Source organism: Sorex fumeus, unplaced genomic scaffold (assembly GCF_029834395.1).
Source record: "Sorex fumeus unplaced genomic scaffold, SorFum_2.1 ptg000021l, whole genome shotgun sequence".
In the NCBI taxonomy this organism is placed as follows: domain Eukaryota; kingdom Metazoa; phylum Chordata; class Mammalia; order Eulipotyphla; family Soricidae; genus Sorex; species Sorex fumeus.
The window spans coordinates 6,970,511-6,987,038 of record NW_026606078.1 but is presented as its reverse complement, the minus strand read 5'-3'; the positions used below and the strand labels follow the sequence as shown (position 1 = coordinate 6,987,038).

Here is a 16,528-nt window from a genome sequence, read left to right as displayed (position 1 = left end):
CACTGGACCAAGAGTGAAAAGAGCAGTGCCATTTTTGACTCTTATTTTGTTTTGAGGTGGGTGTATTCACATTATTTTAGTGAGTCAGATTTAAGCAGAATTCACAGAACTTGGAACAGGAAAATAACCCCAGGCAGATTGTTCTTTGAAAAGGTTTTCTTTGTTCCTGACTAGCCAGCTTCAAAGGGAACTTCCAGTGCATCAGCTTCGAATAGAAGTATATCTCTTCACACACAGAGAGTAACCAATAAGGTATCGCATGGCACTAGAGTACAACATTGAGGAAACTGTGGAAGACCAACCTGAGATGACTTCCAAAAGCAGCATGAGCTTGAGGCCATTCCTGAAGTCCTCCTCAATGTTCTCAATCTGGGTGCCAGCTTTCCTGAGATGGGAGTTGCACCAGGCAGTGAAGGTCTGTAACAAGAATCAAATGTGGATCAGTAGCAGCTAAGGCTCCCTCACCGGGATTACAGTGTCTCTGACAAATTCTGGGGAGACCAAGGAGGCTTGGCTGGAACCTTTTGGATCTTCCAGACAAAATGAAAAGACTTTTTTTTTGAGTCCCAAAGGTAATACTGTAGTCGAATTTCCTCTTTAGAAACAAAGGTCTTGTCTCTGATCTACCAGCCTAAGGAATTTGCACCTTCTGTTGACAAAAGACAACAGGCATTCACTTTTCAACAGGTGTTTGCCTTTGAGAACCTCTGACTTTGTAGGAAAGGTAGACTAAAAGAGGGTGTGATTATTCCCTGCCTACGATCAAACCAAGCTTGCTTACAGAATGGATGAGAATATTCAAAATGTCCTATTGGAGCTGAGGGTGGGCGGTGTTGTGAAGTAGAGAGAAGAAAGGAGGGACCCATAACCACTAATTATCTACAACTAGTTTTCTGGAATGAATAACAGTTTCAAGCTAGTAACTAAATCAATTAAATAAATTTGCAGTATAGTCAATCATTAAAAAAAAACAGTATTGGGGCTGGAGCAATAGTACAGCGGGCACATTTGCCTTGCATGTGTCCAACCAGGGCTGGATCCCCGGCAGCCCATATGGTCCCCTGAACTGCCAGGAGTGATGCCTGAATGCAGAGCCAGGAGTAACCCCTGAGTACCACTGGGTGTGACCCCTCCATCAAAGAAAAACAAACAAACAAAAATATTGCTAGCAGTAATAAAGACTTCCTATTAGCATCTTTAAGTCCCTGTGTTAAAGCCCAGATTTCAAAAACATTCATACAATTCTTCCCTGGAAATACATCATTCTCACATTCTAATCATGTAAACTAGAGTGATCTTCAACAGAAAGATGAACTATAAAGAAAAATGGCATCTAAAGTTATTCTTATTTTTCAAGGTTCTTTTAACTTGTGCTCTCTTTCCTGCCAAGGCCAGATCAGAATGTGTCTAGCAGCTGCTGGCTAAGAATGCAAACTGGCCCATTGTCTCACAACAGCTGCTGAGCTTAAGAACAAAGTGCCTGGCATATTAACCCAAGGGGAAACACACAAATAGGTTTGTGTTACAGATGAGAAAATGACCCTCTCAAAAATAGACTGCTTCCAAGTCAGAACACAGAGAGACTTCATTTCCATTCAGATGACTTTGCTGAGTAAGGAGGATTTTTGAGGGACTGGAGCAATCGTACATCAGTACATTTTGCCTTGCATGCAGCCAACCTGGGTTTGATCCCTGATAACCCGTATAGTTCCAGGAGCAACTCCTGAGCATCTCAGGGAGTGACCCATGCACACCAAAAAAAAAAAAAAAAAAGGATTTTTAAGTCTAAGTCCCCTACTTCAAGAACTAATACCAGAAGAATTACGGGCATATAGAGATTATACAATCATAAACAAAACTCAAACTAATAGCACTCCTATTCGCTTGCTTGCTCTCTATTTCATTCTCTTCCCTGTCACTGTCACTGTATCCCCATCGTTCATCGATTTGCTCAAGCAGGCCCAGTAACGTTGTGAGACTTGTTACTGTGTTTGGCATATCGAATACCTCATGGGTAGCTTGCCAGGCTTTGTCGTGTGGTCGAGATACTCTTGGTAGCTTGCCGGGCTCTCCGAGAGGAGCGGAGGAATCGAACTCAGTTCGGCCAAGGGTGTTTGCCTTGCATGTGGCTGACATGGCTGATCCGAGTTCCCTTCCCTAAATTTTATTTATTTAAGTGATAGCACCACGGGTAGGGCATTTGCCTTGCACGCAGCCGAACCAGGTTCGATTCTTCCGTTCCCTCTTGAAGAGTCCTGCAAGTTACCAAGAGTATTCCGCCCACACTGCAGAGCCTGGCAAACTCCCCGTGGTGTATTCGATGTGCCAAAAACAGCAACAACAAGTCTCACAATGGAGATGTTACTGGTGGCCGCTTGAGCAAATTGATGAACAACGGGAGGACAGTGCAGTGCTATTCTTTGGTTTAGAGTCACACCCAGCTATGCTCAGAGATCACCCCGATGGTCCTTGGGGGACCATATGGGATGCTGGAGATCAAACCTGGGTGTGCCACATGCAAGGCAAGCACACTACTCACCTGTACATCTCTCTGCTCCCACTTTTCCCTAAATTTTCATCAGATATAAACAGAAAAGGATATTCTAAGCAAGAGTCTACATTTGCTTCCAGTGTGGGTATCTAAATGTAAACCAATTAAAATGAAAGGAAATGAAATTTCAGTTTCCTAGTTGTGAAAGACATTTTCAAAGTGTTCAAAAAAAATAGGTGATATAAATATGGAACCAGCCATCAGAGAAAGTTCTGTGGGACAGGGCTATTCTAGTGGATCACATTTCACTTTTAAAAAATATAATATTAATGAATTTGTTATTTAAATATTAATGAGTTTTGTTTTTGAATGGATAATACATTTCCTCGACTCAAAATTCAAGTGCATGGGTTACAAACGTGACCGGGCAGAGAAGCATCCGCCTTGCATGTCAAGTTCTCGATTCAGTCCCCAGCACTGCACAAAACAAGTGGAACAAAAGGGACTAAAGGGAAAACCTCCCATTCTCATTCTTCTGCAGGGAGGGAGCCACCAGATTCTCCAAGATATCCTTGGCCAACAGGACCTATTGATGGGTTGTACAGGAAGTGATGAACAGGGGCCACACCTGAGAGTGTTCAGGGGATCATGAAGTGTTGGAGATCAAAAGAGAGTCAGCCGCGTACAAAGGATAGATACACCTTAACTTCTCTACTACCCTTCTGGTTCCATCTCTTATTCTTGATCCCAGTCACTCAGTTCCCATCCCCAAGGCAATGAGTACATTCCTCTCCCTCTTTATCTCTTCAGTAATATTTTGTGCACATATAGACACACATCTGTTTTCTATTCCTTTTTTGTTTGTTTCTTTTGGGGCCATGCATGGCAGTGCTCAGGGATTTCTTCTAGCTCTGTGCTCAGGGATCACTCCTGGCAGTGCTCTGGAGTCCACATGCAGTGCTGGCAATCGAACCTGGGTCAGTCACATGCAAGGTAAGCCACGTTTCCATTGTACTTTCTCTCTGACCCTCTTTTGGGGTCCCTTTAACATAAATCGTGATATAAACTCTTTTCTACACCTAAATTTTTTCACCCACTTAAAAACTGTAACCTGGAAATCAGTGTCTTGTGAATATCATAGAGGCTACTTACACAAACCTAATGGTTTCCAACTATACAACTTGGCCTTTTATAGGGACCACCACTATAAGGAATACATGTTGTATTTGTGGCCAATCAAGAATCAGCATTATGCAGCATGTGACTATACAGAGCATTCCTTTTCCTAGCTGCATAATAGTCCAGGCACTTTTCTAGAGATGAAAGAATCTCATGAAGTCAAAGAAAGGAATTTACATGTCCCAAGATGGGATGTGGGTTATCCCAGAGTGTCTGAAACTAAGTTCTTAGAGCAAAAATCATCCAAGCCCCCATTTTCAGCATATAAAATCATTTAATAAACATTTTTGACAATACTGAGGTTAACAATATATTCAACCATTTGGAAACTGGACACGAATAGCATATTCTTATTTTTAAATGGAACTGACAGAAAGAAAACAGTGACATAAAATATAGTTTTGATTTAAAATACGCTGAAAATGGTGAAATACTGTGGAGCAAACTGCCTTGCCTTGTAATTTATGTAACTTAAATCCTTTCATAATGAGAGTGTTAGAAACATTTCTGATATAAATCCAAAGTGGCTCCTATAAACCAATGCAAGCTCCCTGAACCCCACTACAGAAGACTGTGAAAGGTCTAATACCATGAGGGAAATCTACCATAGGTAGTTACTTAGTTGTTCAATTCTAGAGAATGAATTTAATCTTGAAGTTTCATTTGTTTCGTTAAGTCTAATGAAGCTTCTCTGTCTTTAATGAATATTCTTGAGAGCCAATAAAAGTGGTGAGTAACCATCTGAAATGGGGGAAATGGACCCCAGCAGCTCTGTGATAATAGCTTGCAAGAAAAGGAAGCTTATGCTTTACGAAAATGCTTACTTTTCACTGCTTACAGTTTTAATTACCATGGCCTACAGAGAGGGTGCCTCTGTGATCCCCATTGTCTGCTGATTCTGTGAAACGCCTGAGAATTCTGGAGGAGACTAAACGGCAGCAGCAGTAGCTGCAAAACCCACACACTGTTTTTTCTGTGGCACTTAGTGGACTTTCCGGTGCTCTGAGAGCAACACATGCACCTATCAGGACACGCAAGAGCCTGATTAGGCCCTGAGTCCTGGCTCAGAGCTTGCAATTCTATTTCTGACTCTGACACCCAGCAATTATTTGCCCTTCATATCATGAGACTTTCCCTACTGCAAAAACTAAAAAAGAGAGAGAAGAGAGAGATGATAGTTGCCTTGATCAACTTTATGAAAAGTTCAAGAGGATATTAGGCGAAGAAAAAGTTCAAATGGCACTGACTTCATGACAATGTTTCTGGTTTTTTGTTGTTGTTTGTTTGTTTGGGTGACACCCGGCAGTGCTTGGGTGTTATTCCTGGCTTCGCATTCAGGAATTACTCCTGGCAGTGCTAGGGGACCATCTGGGATCGAACCTGGATCAGCTCAGCACAGCGCAAACACCCTACCCGCTGTACTATCGCTCCAGCCCTTGTTTCTGAAAACCCTCTTTCTCCTATCAAACGACTGAGACAATTCCGCTAAGTCATTTTTCTAAAACTGTTCCTTTTGTTTCTCCATTTACAATCACCACATGAATAGCGTTTTCTCCTTCACAAATCCCCAATTTGCCAAGATTCCTTCGCACTGCCTTTCTTTTCGTAAAGATGGAAAACAGAATGGTCCTATGACACTTGTACATTTGTAAAATCCCTGGTGAAGGTAGGGGAGCTGGGTCAGAGCTGCTCCCCTGAGATAGTCAGCTTCCCAGTGAAGACAGGCCACTGTGCCCTCAATAAAGAGTGGGGCATCTCCTGGCTTGCTCCCAAGCTTCACAGTCCCCTTGGCTAGAAAGACCCTGTTCCACACACCACATGTGTCATCACCAGAGGGGTGATCCCTGCAAACCTGGGGCCACTCCCACAGCACATCAGAAATCAGCAGAGCAGCATTTAGTTGAGAAAGACACTCAACTGTCTTGTTTTGTTTTGTTTTTCTGTTTTGGGGCCACATCCAGCAATGCTCAGGGCTTATTCCTGGTACTCAGGAATCACTCCTGGTGGTAATCAGGGGAACCATATGGGATGCTGCGGATTAAACCTGGGTCTGCCACATGCCAGGCAAGTGCACTAGCTGCTATACCATCACTTGGACCCCTCAATTGTCTTTTATTTATTTATTTATTTATTTTTGCTTTTTTGGGGTCACACCTAGCAATGCTCAGGGGTTACTCCTGGCTCTGCACTCAGGAATTCCCCCTGGCGGTGCTCAGGGAATCATATGGGATGCTGGAAATCGAACCCGGGTTGGCCTCGTGCAAGGCAAACGCCCTACCCTCTGTGCTATTGCTCCAGCCCCTCAATTGTCTTTTAAAACATGGTAAGAAGCATTGCTGCTGACATTTGCAAGAACATCAGGCAAATTCTCAGACTTTGGTGTCATTCACAGCAGTGACTGACTGTTTAGCATAATCAGCATTGGGTAAGGTAAAGGTAAAGGTAAAGGCCCTCCCGTTGATCGTCGATTTGCTCGAGTGGGCCCAGTAACGTCTCCATTGGAGACTTTGTTGTGACTGTGTCTGGCATATAGAATACTCTTGGTAGCTTGCCGGGCTCTCCGAGAGGGGCGGAGGAATCGAACTCGGGTCGGCCATGTTGGCCGCGTGTAAGGCGAACGCCCTACCCGCTGTGCTATCGCTCCAGCATTGGGTAATCATCTGATCTTTAAAAAGAAAAAAACCTGCCCAGCTTTTAAGGTATTCAGGTGTTTGGGACACCTTTCAACAACACTCATGACATTTTACCAGTTTTGAGCAAGAAGTTTGCTAAGAAAGAACATGTTAATGTGTGTGTGTGTGTGTGTGTGTGTGTGTGTGTGTGTGTTGTTTTGGGACTACTCCTGGCAATGCTCAGGGGTTACTCCTGGCTTTGCACTCAGCAATGATTCCTGGTGATGTTCATGGGTTACTACTCCTGGCGATTCTTGGAGAACCATACGGGATGCCAAGGATAAAACCTGGGTCAGCTGCATGCGAGGCAAGCACCCTACCTGCTGTACCATTGCTCTAGCTGAGCATGTTAACTCTAAGTCTCCTGCACATAGTCAACTTGTCAGAGGTCTTGGAAGTCCTTTGGGGACACTAATGTTCTCACAATTTGCATAATTTGACAACCCTTGTATCTCCACCTACAAATTTCTGCTTGGTCTCCGAAACCTACTAGACAATACAGCTTGTCACAGCTCAAGGTTAGCAAATCACTGAAAATCAGCAGCCCCCAAATCTGAAATCTGACTGAGCCACTCTGCCATCCCACCAGTCCAAAACTTGTTTCAGTTCCTAAGGAATGCACGATTTCTCTATTTCTCATAGCTTCCCGAGAAGTAGTGTAACTTATGAGAAGCTATAGAGTACTTCACAGATGCTGAATTTCCAAATACGAAAGAACAACAACTCATAATCGGAACTTACAGAAACTTGAGGGGCTTTGAGGGTTTAAGGAAAAGTGTGAATGCCTAGGAAAATAAGAGTCTGGAGCTGCACCATAGACGACTGTCTGTCTCTGGTACAAGCCCGATACGGCTTAGCACATTTCACAGACAGTGGCTGCATACAGACAGCAAAAGGGATGTGAGGCCTGTGATCCAAGATTACAGAAGGATGCCAGGTCTTCATTTTCCCAGGATTCTTCACAAGTGCTCTCATCACTTTGCAGAGCACAGAGAGCTTCATTAGCATATTTCCCTAAGGTAGGAGGTGTTCAGAACAATAGTTTTTGCAAATAGGGGTAAAAATATTTTGCCCGTGCGTATTTTTAAATGGATTTCTAAGAGAAATCATATAAATAGCTACATTGGAATCAAGATTTCGTTCAAAATACAACAGGTATAAAGCGCCTTAAAATTAACCTCTGTATTATCAAGGACAGGCAAATCAAAATGACCTCAAGAGATCATCTGGCACTGGTGAGCATCAAAAAGACTGGGGACAATCAGTATTGGCAAGGATGCCCTAAAAAAGGAACCCTCATCCACTGTTGGTGTGAATACTGTCTGGTTTGGCCCTTACGGGGGGCGCTGGGGGGGAGAAAAGAGAGATAATCCTTTCATCCCTTTCATCATGGATTATGAAAGCTGAGACTGCCAGGCAAGAGGGGTGAGAGAAGGGAATGAAGATCTGGACTAGAAGTAACAAAAGGACAAAAGTGGAGGGTCTGGGGTACTTTGGTGACAGTGAGCTCTGTAACTGTGAATATTAAAACCATAAGCATGAATATCACTGAGAACACATGACCTAAACTGTTACTGTCACTGTCCTCCTGTTGTTCATGGATTTGCTCGAGTGGGCCCAGTAACATCTCCATTTTGAGACTTGTTACTGTGTTTTGGCATACGTCATGGGTACCTTGCCAGGCTTTGCTGTGCGGGCAAGATACTCTCGGTACCTTGCCGGGCTCTCTGAGAGGGGTGGAGGAATCGAACCCGGCTCAGCCGGGCTGGCTGCGTGCAAGGCAAACGCCCTACCGCTGTGCTATTGCTCCAGCCCAACCTAAACTAAAATAATCATCAATTTTTTGTTTTTGCTTTTGGATCACACCCGGCGATGCTCAGGGGTTACTCCTGGTTCATGCACTCAGGAATTACTCCTGGCGGTACTCGGGGGACCATGTGGAATGCTAGAATCAAACCCAGGTCAACTGCATGCAAGGCAAATGCCCTACCCACTGTGCTATTGCTCCAGCCCCTCATCAATTTTTTAAGTAAAAAAATAATTGAACCCTCTCCACCAAAGTAAGCCCTATAAGAAGGCAAGTTTCTCTGTATTCCATTACAAAAAAGACCCATAACCCATTTTCGAAGCTAGTGAATGCCTACAATCATAGACAGCCTGAATCAAAACCTCAGAAACAAATATAGTAGTAACAAACATAGTAGCTTTTACTTACCTCACCTTTGCATCACTTAAAGAATCTAGCACATAGTAAATGAATCCAGATCTCCACCTAGAGAGCTCACTCCTTTTCAATTTCAGTACTTCAGTTGACCATTTCAGTCGTAAACAAATTAGATGCTCAACAGTACACAAATACTGTATTTATAACTACGGACTTAAGGGGCTGGAGAGATAGTGCAGGATAACACTGTTTTGTCCTTCCTGCATAGCATCACACAGTTTAGGTATATTGGGCTGCTCCCATCACAGTGCTCCTATTTCTGTGTTTATTTGTAACTTCTTTGTGCTCTGTTGACTTGTAAATAATGTTTTTCTCTTCTCCCTAAGTCCTTTGCATAGTTTATTCAGAGCAATGTCCTTTTTGTATGGACACAAGAAGACAGTATGCTTTTGTTATGTGACTCTCAGTGATATTTTCCTCCTGGGCACTGTTCTCTCACCTAAGCCTCAGCTGCCCTTTCTTCCGAGAGCCCCCAAAAGCAGGGTCCCTATGAGGGACTGGATGGAACCAGGGCAAGCGGTAAGCTATGTGCTACCCTGGCCTCAAGATGGGCCGGGCCAAAGCGCCATAATGCTTAACTATAAGTTAAGAGCTTGGTCATGGACAAATGCTGTCATGATCCCAAAAGTAACAACTAAATTTGAACCCTGCAAGGGTTAGGAATGATTAATCTGGCCTGAGCGCTGCAGTCTGAGTCTGTGGCAAGATGTTCCCAGGAGAGCTGCCCTATAAGCCTCTATGGTATCTCTTACTTTGTCCATACAAAAATAACTAGTATTAAGATGTAGAGAGTTATTGGACTGAGGAAAGGAGAAAAACACCTTCGGGGTATCTTGCCTGGGGCAGTCAGGAAGGGCTTTAGAATACCTTTCAGGTGGGCCCTCAGGAAGGGCTTTCTTATGTTGATTTGGCTACCTGACTGGGTGGAGTGTCAGCCCAGACTGCAAGGGAGTTGGAGAGACAAGGGAGCTGGAGAGAGAGAGAGAGAGCAGGGCTGCAAGATAGACCATGGAGAGACTAGCAAGGGGGACAGAGAGAGAAGAATGTAGAATACAGGAGCAGGCACGTGGAGAGAGAGAGAGCCCAAGCTGTGAGATGGAGCACGGAGAGATGAGCAGGAGAGACAGGAGACGGGAATGAGGAGCAGTGTGAGACTAGAATGGGAGGCTCAGAGAGACTGGGGCAGGCGCGTGCGGAGAGTGGAATAAATGGCATCTGATCAGTCAACCGGCTTGGCCCTCCTCTTCTCTGCCATCTGCCCCATGTCTCGGGCTGCCCCGGCTGGGCGAGCGGCCCGGGGCACCCCGAACCCGGGTGGCTAGGGGACGAGCCATTGGGGCCTCTCCCTGGTCGCCCCACAAAGAATTTATACAAGACAGTACAGCAGGTAGTGTACTTGCCTTGCATGAGGCTATCCTGGGTCTATGCCCCACACCACATATGGTCCCCTGAGCATAGATCCTGGGTGTGCTGCAGCAACTACTGCCCCCAAGGCTAGAACAACCTGAAGAATTCTAGGGCAGCTTTCTTCAACCTTTTTATACCTGCTGACCAGCACTGCCCTGCAAAGTAGCCCATAGATCCACATTATAACCATGTTGATACTGTAGCACTGCACTGTCCTCTCGTTGTTCATCGTTGTTCATCGATTTGCTGGAGCAGGCCCAGTAATGTCTCCATTGTGAGACTTGTTACTGTGTTTGGCATATCGAATACCTCACGGGGAGCTTGCCAGGATTTGCCGTGCAGGCGAGATACTCTCGGTAGCTTGCTGGGCTCTTGAAGAGGGGCAGAGGAATCGAACTCGGGTCGGCCATGCTGGCTGTGTGCAAGGCAAATGCCCTACCTGCTGTGCTATCGCTCCAGCCCACCATGTTCGCATAACAGTGGTTTTCAACCCTTCTGTGCCTGCAGATTAGTGCTACTAGTGATTGAAGAACATTAGTCTTGTGTTAAGAAACATTAGTTTCTTAAATGGTGGTTTTTATGATGGTATTGCATCACTAAATGTGGGGGTTGCAAAAGATTTGTTTTAAAATTAATGTATGACTGGTCTTGAGTAAGTGTTTGATTTGTATGCCTACTTAAATGTATCCTTAAATGCATTCTTTTACACCCAGGGTGGCATAATAATGTCTTGGGCAAAGAGGGGTCCCAAGTAGAGTTTAAGAAACCTTTATCTAAATGATGCCTAGGACAGCGTATACTACTCAACAATTTTGTTTGTTAAACAAAATCTTTTTTTTTTTTGTCAGATTTTGTGAACACACCAAAAAGGACAGCAATCAGAGGGAGGGGTTATTGTTATTGCTGTTTGAGGGATTTGGGGGGGGGGGGGGCCACGTTACACCTGGATGTGCTCAGGGATCACTCCTGACTTTGTGCTCAGGGATCACTGCCCTGGTAGTTTACAGAGGATCTTATGCAATGCTGGGGATCAAACAGGGTGCCTTTGAATGCAAGTCAAATGCTTAACCTGTCTACTATCCCTCCAGTCCCTTAGGACTTTGTTGTTGTTACTAATTTCTTTGCTCGAGCGGGCCCAGTAACGTCTCCATTGGAGACTTTGTTGTTACTGTGTCTGGCATATCGAATACTCTCGGTAGCTTGCCGGGCTCTCCGAGAGGGGCGGAGGAATCGAACTTGGGTTGGCCATGTTGGCTGCGTGCAAGGCGAACGCCCTACCCGCTGTGCTTTGGGCCATACCAGATGATGTTCAGGGGTTACTCCTGGCTTTGTGCTCATGAATTACTTCTGGAGGTGCTCAGGTGACTATGTGGGATGCCTTAAATCCAACCAGATCAGCTGCATGCAAGGCAACAGCCCTACCGGCTGTACTACTGCTCCAGCCTCTCTGGGTTCTTTTTTTTTGTTTTAATAGAAAATGTGGTTCAATGGTAAAGATTATGTACAAGATACTTGTATATATGAGTGGAACGATGGATGGAAGGAAGGAAGGAAGGAAGGAAGGAAGGAAGGAAGGAAGGAAGGGAGGGAGGGAGGGAGGGAGGGAGGGAGGGAGGGAGAGAAAATGGAGGGCTGAAAAATTAAATACACTTTAGTTCCTGGCCTTAAAAAACAAAACTATGTTAAACTTAACTATAGAATCCTTAAATGTCAAAATAAAAAAAATACCACACACAAAGAGCTTTAAATTTGAAAGAAAAATAAAAGTCTTGTTTTAAAAATAAAAGTAAATGGCAACCTCTTGACTGTGGGTAAAAATAGAGTGAAGCTAATGGATGATACTGTAAGTGGGAGGTTAAAGATGGCTCTCCCCGCACTTGAAGAGATAGCCCTCACCAGCTCTGGTTTCAATCAGAGATTCTGAGCTGTGAATTTTGGACTTCAACCTCCCAGCCTTATACAGTTAACTTTCATAGCATCCTTGGGCTGACCAGACTATATGAAGAAAGCTGCTAAAAACTTGAAGTTGCCTAATGGAAGAAAAAAAGAAGCATTCCTTTCAGGTTTTTTAAAAAGTCACTATCTAGCCCAAACTAATTCCAATTTAAAGAATTCCAGTTTCTGATAATGGCATCTCCTCCGTAAGGTGGAGAAAGGATGGAACAAGTCAAAGCTTCCTGGGAAGGGAAGATGGCTAGTGAAGATAGATGCATTAGGGTAGAGAACAATTTTGGGCTTCACTGTGCAAAAACTATGTGTTCTGTCCCAGTAACCCATTCATGCTATTCTACAACTCCAGAATAAGGCACTGATCACTGACAGAAAGGCAGAATAATTCTTGCCCTTTGACAAGATATGTGTTCTATTCAGTAGCGAGCTCTCCTTCCTCTCACAGAAAAGTTTACATACATTTGGGCCTACTTTCCACTCTTTCAGATCTATTAATGTGCTTGCTTTTTGAATTCTCTTTCGAACCAGTAATACTTCTCCAGTTTCCTCATTAATGAATGAAACAGTACCTTTAATGCATTCATTTTTATACTGAGATGAGAATCATGTCTACCAGCTTTAAGAATTATCTTTTAATAGTTTGAATCTTATTTTTTTAAACTCTATTTCTTTTTAATTTTTTTGGGGTCACACCCGGTGATGATCAGGGGTTACTCCTGGCTCTGCACTCAGGAATTACTCCTGGCGGTGCTCAGGGGACCATATGGGATGCCGGGATTGGAATCCAGGTTGGCAGCGTGTAAGGCAAACACCGTACCCACTGTACCATCTCTCTGGCCCTTAGTTTGAGTCTTCTTAAAAGAGGTCAATGCTCAAATATGCTCTCACACTTGCTATTCTCACCTAAATGTTATAGATTTGGGTAAGGACAAAAAGTAGTTAACACACAGAATGATATCCAGAACTAAATGCAGTCTCTCATTTGCGGACTTCACAGTATTCTTCCCTTGTCTTGTGAAAATGCTGTCATGTCTTGTGGGAGTTATAGCATTCCTTTTCCATGTCAAACTCGCCGTTTAAAATATATATGCATCCAAAAACAAAAATGAAATTTCAGATACAATAAAATCTAATATGTTCCCATGTTTCCTATCATCCATAAATAATAATGAATTTTGTTTAATTATTTAGCACTTTTCTCTATATCATAAAGCTCTTACTTTTACCTAGCAGCTAAAGTATCTTTCATTTGTTACCTGCCTTCTTGTTCAAATAAATGCCCTAGAAATATCCTAGTACCACTTCTAGGTGCCCTTTTCACTCATTCTCCTAATGTTTCCACAGCCATTACCATCTCTCCATTTCTAAGATCCTCAAGGTAAAAGTTTAGTAACATAGCAAGGGCAAGGAACATTTCCATGACCCTTGATTCCCACTGCTGGTTGGCAATTCAAGCAATCTCAACTTCAATTCCCAGTGGGTGTTTTAAAATTCTTGAAAGAAAAATTTTAATTATTAAAGGAAAAAAAGGTACAGCATTCACTCTCCTAAAGGACAGTTAATGAATGATCTTGATGAAACTCCCCACTAAAATTGGTAAGGAGGAAAAAAGAGTTCACACACACACACACACACACGCACATATCTATCTATCTATCTATCTATCTATCTACATATTTTGCCTAAACTAAGGGTTGAAAGCATGTTTACTTAACCAAATCAAATGTCTTCAAGAATCAAAGTCTAAGTTTTGTTTATTCTAGAAAAGATCTTTTTTTTGATGTGGCAAGCTCAAGAACCCCCATGAAAACTACTGGTGCAGGGTAATCTGAGCTTAAAGATGTCCTGAGCCAGGAGCCTGACTTAGCCCCTGGCTGAGAGTTCTGTGGGGTCACACCTGCTGCCGCTGAGTTGGCCCCAGCTCTGTGGAGAATTCCTCTGAGAACTCTCTGCTCAGCAAGCTTTTAAGGCTCCCAACAAACAGTCTTACATATGATTGATCCTGAGCTAAGCTTCCCAAAATAACTTGTTCCCTTGGAGCCTGGGTAATTATGTGCAGGAGGTGGCTCTGTGGCAGGGCAGGCCCAACTGTTGCTCCGCTTTAGGTGAGAGCACCCTCTTGGGTGCTCGCCTTCTTCTCTTCTGGAGGCTGAATTCCTGTTTAAGGGAAAGCGCGCTGAGGTTCCACCCTCCGCCTCCCTCCCCACCCCACCTCGGTCCATCCCAGCAACTGGGGAAGCAGCTTGTACTCCACAGACAGCAAAATAAATATTCTTTAATTTAAGTTCACCATACTGTTACTATTTTCAGGGACCCAAATAAATGGCTGCCTACACAGAGGGCTTAAAGCGTTCATTTAGGAGGAAGCAGCTCTCAGGAATATACCACATTCTCTGCATTATGCGGAGAGCACTATTCTCAGCAGGAACTGCATCCCCTCAGGTGCATCTCCAGGTTTGCTTCTCCATCTGGGGAAAAGCACTGGGTAACAATAGGGATCAATCCAGGCAAACTGGGCCTTTCCAAAGTCCCCACCCACTCCCTGTGGGAGGGAACCAGGCAGGGGTTTCCTCCATCCAGAGGCTCATTCCCAGCCCCCCATTCACACCTTGTGCAAAGTGGGATGTGGTCAGAATAATGTATATTCAAATCTCTGTATTCAGAGGCATTGCAGATAATTATATGCTACAGTAAAAAGTACATAAATAAACACATGACTCTGAATTACAGCATCAAGTGATCTGGTAAAGGGCAAAGAGTTACATTAGACTTCCAGCTCAGAGAGACCTTAAAATCTCCATGTTTTCTTTAGCGAGCAGGTATGATATATGCTGTAATTTTAAAAATATATCTTTGAAAAAGTAACTTGGGAAGGCTGATAACAATTTGTTGGCCAAGATTCTTTCCTCCTCCAACCCAGGTCATCTGTCATTACTTTAGCGGTTTGCTTCACTCATTCTCTCAATTTCCACCTGGAAAAGAAAATGTACTTAAAACTGGACAGAACTCATGGGGCTGGAGCAATAGTACAGCAGGTAGGGTGCTTGCCTTGCATGTAGCTGAGTCGGGCCCAATCCCTACCATCCCATATAGTCCCTGAACACCAGCAGGAGTAATTCCTGAGTTCAGAACTAGGGAGTAACCCCTAAGCATCGCTGGATGTGACCCCCAAATAAAGAACAAAACAAAACAAAACTGGATATAATCCAGCAGCCCCTATATTCAAAGTATTCATTCAATGAAGTGCCCCTCCTACATTTATTCACATTAAAATCCCTATTTAATTTAAAAAATTCCAACCAGGATCTTATTTTAAAACCCTAGTAGTAAAGGTGTAGGCTGTCCAAGTTCTAGAGTTACAGAATAGAATTTCTTTGGAGTCCTTAATATCTAGTCAGTCGGATAGCTGTTACAGCAACAAAACCCAGATAGTATTTTTTTTAAATTAAAAACACCGTGATTTATAAAGTTGTTTAAAATAGGGTTTCAGGGCTGGAGCAATAGTACAGTGGGTAGGGTGCTTGCCTTGTATGTGACTGACCTGAGCTTCATCCCAGGCATCCCATATGATCCTTCAGCACTGCTAGGAGTAATTCCTGAATGCAAATCTAGGAGCATTGTCAGGTGAAGCCCCAAACCCCAAAACAATGAATAAATAAATAAAATAGGGTTTCAGGTATGCAATATTCCCATATCTGACCCCATCCCTCCACTAGTGACCCCAGGTTCCCTCCCTCCCCCCAAAGTAAATTATATATAAATTTTTTGCTTTGTTTTTTTTGGGGGGGGGTGGGTTTTGGTTTCGGTTTTGGTTTTTGGGCTACACTCAGTTTTTTCCTGGCTCTGTGCTCCGGGATCACTCCAGGTTGTGCTGGGGGACTACATAGGGTGCCGGGGATCAAACCCAGGCCGGGAGCGTGCAAGACAAATGTCCTACCTGCTGCACTCACACTCCAACCCCTGCATTTTAAAATTTAAGGATTGAGGTTTGGGTCCCCAGCTTTCAGCAGTGTTAGGTCCAGTGGTTTTGATAAAGATAGGTTCTCATCTCTACACAACAGGTAAGCCCAACGTCCTGCGCCTGGCCCTGTGATACTTCCAGACCTCTTTCACCCCAGGTATTTCTGACAGGATTTTTCCTGCTTTTCTTCCAGGCCTTTAAAGCATTCTGACAGCAATAGCTCCACCTATGTCTCATACGGATATAAGGATTTTTTTTTTACATTAAACATGATTTTACCATACAATAAATAGAATTAGCATCACTTCACACCATGATTACTGTCTTATTTTATACCTTTTAAAAATGAAATATCAAAACTGTCAGAGGAACAAATCTAAAAATCCAGCGCTAGTAACTGGCACAGATATTTAAATCATGTTTAAATTTTAGTGTTGCAAATAGTCAAAACAAACATCCTTAAAGCTTAGCACATGTTAATATAATCCTCTACAGCAGAAGCAGATGTAGTATTTATAAAACCAAAATATATAGCTTATAAAATAACAAATAGGGAATGTTATGGCAAAGTATAACAAGGACACGCAGGGGCGAAGCGGCCCATAGCAAGAACAGTCTTCCAGGAGCTTCACAGAATTGGTGCG

At 43.5% G+C, this 16,528-nt stretch overlaps 1 protein-coding gene across 3 annotated transcripts in view; it reads right to left on the bottom strand.

Annotated features, from left to right (window-relative positions):
* ACTN2 (actinin alpha 2) overlaps nt 1-16,528 on the bottom strand; it is a 93,645-nt gene that overhangs the window by 59,494 nt on the left and 17,623 nt on the right. For all 3 annotated transcript variants that reach the window (XM_056113610.1, XM_056113608.1, XM_056113609.1), the window contains exon 2: nt 303-417. In XM_056113610.1, coding sequence (XP_055969585.1) covers nt 303-417 — 115 coding nt within the window. The remainder of the gene's footprint in view (nt 1-302; nt 418-16,528) is intronic.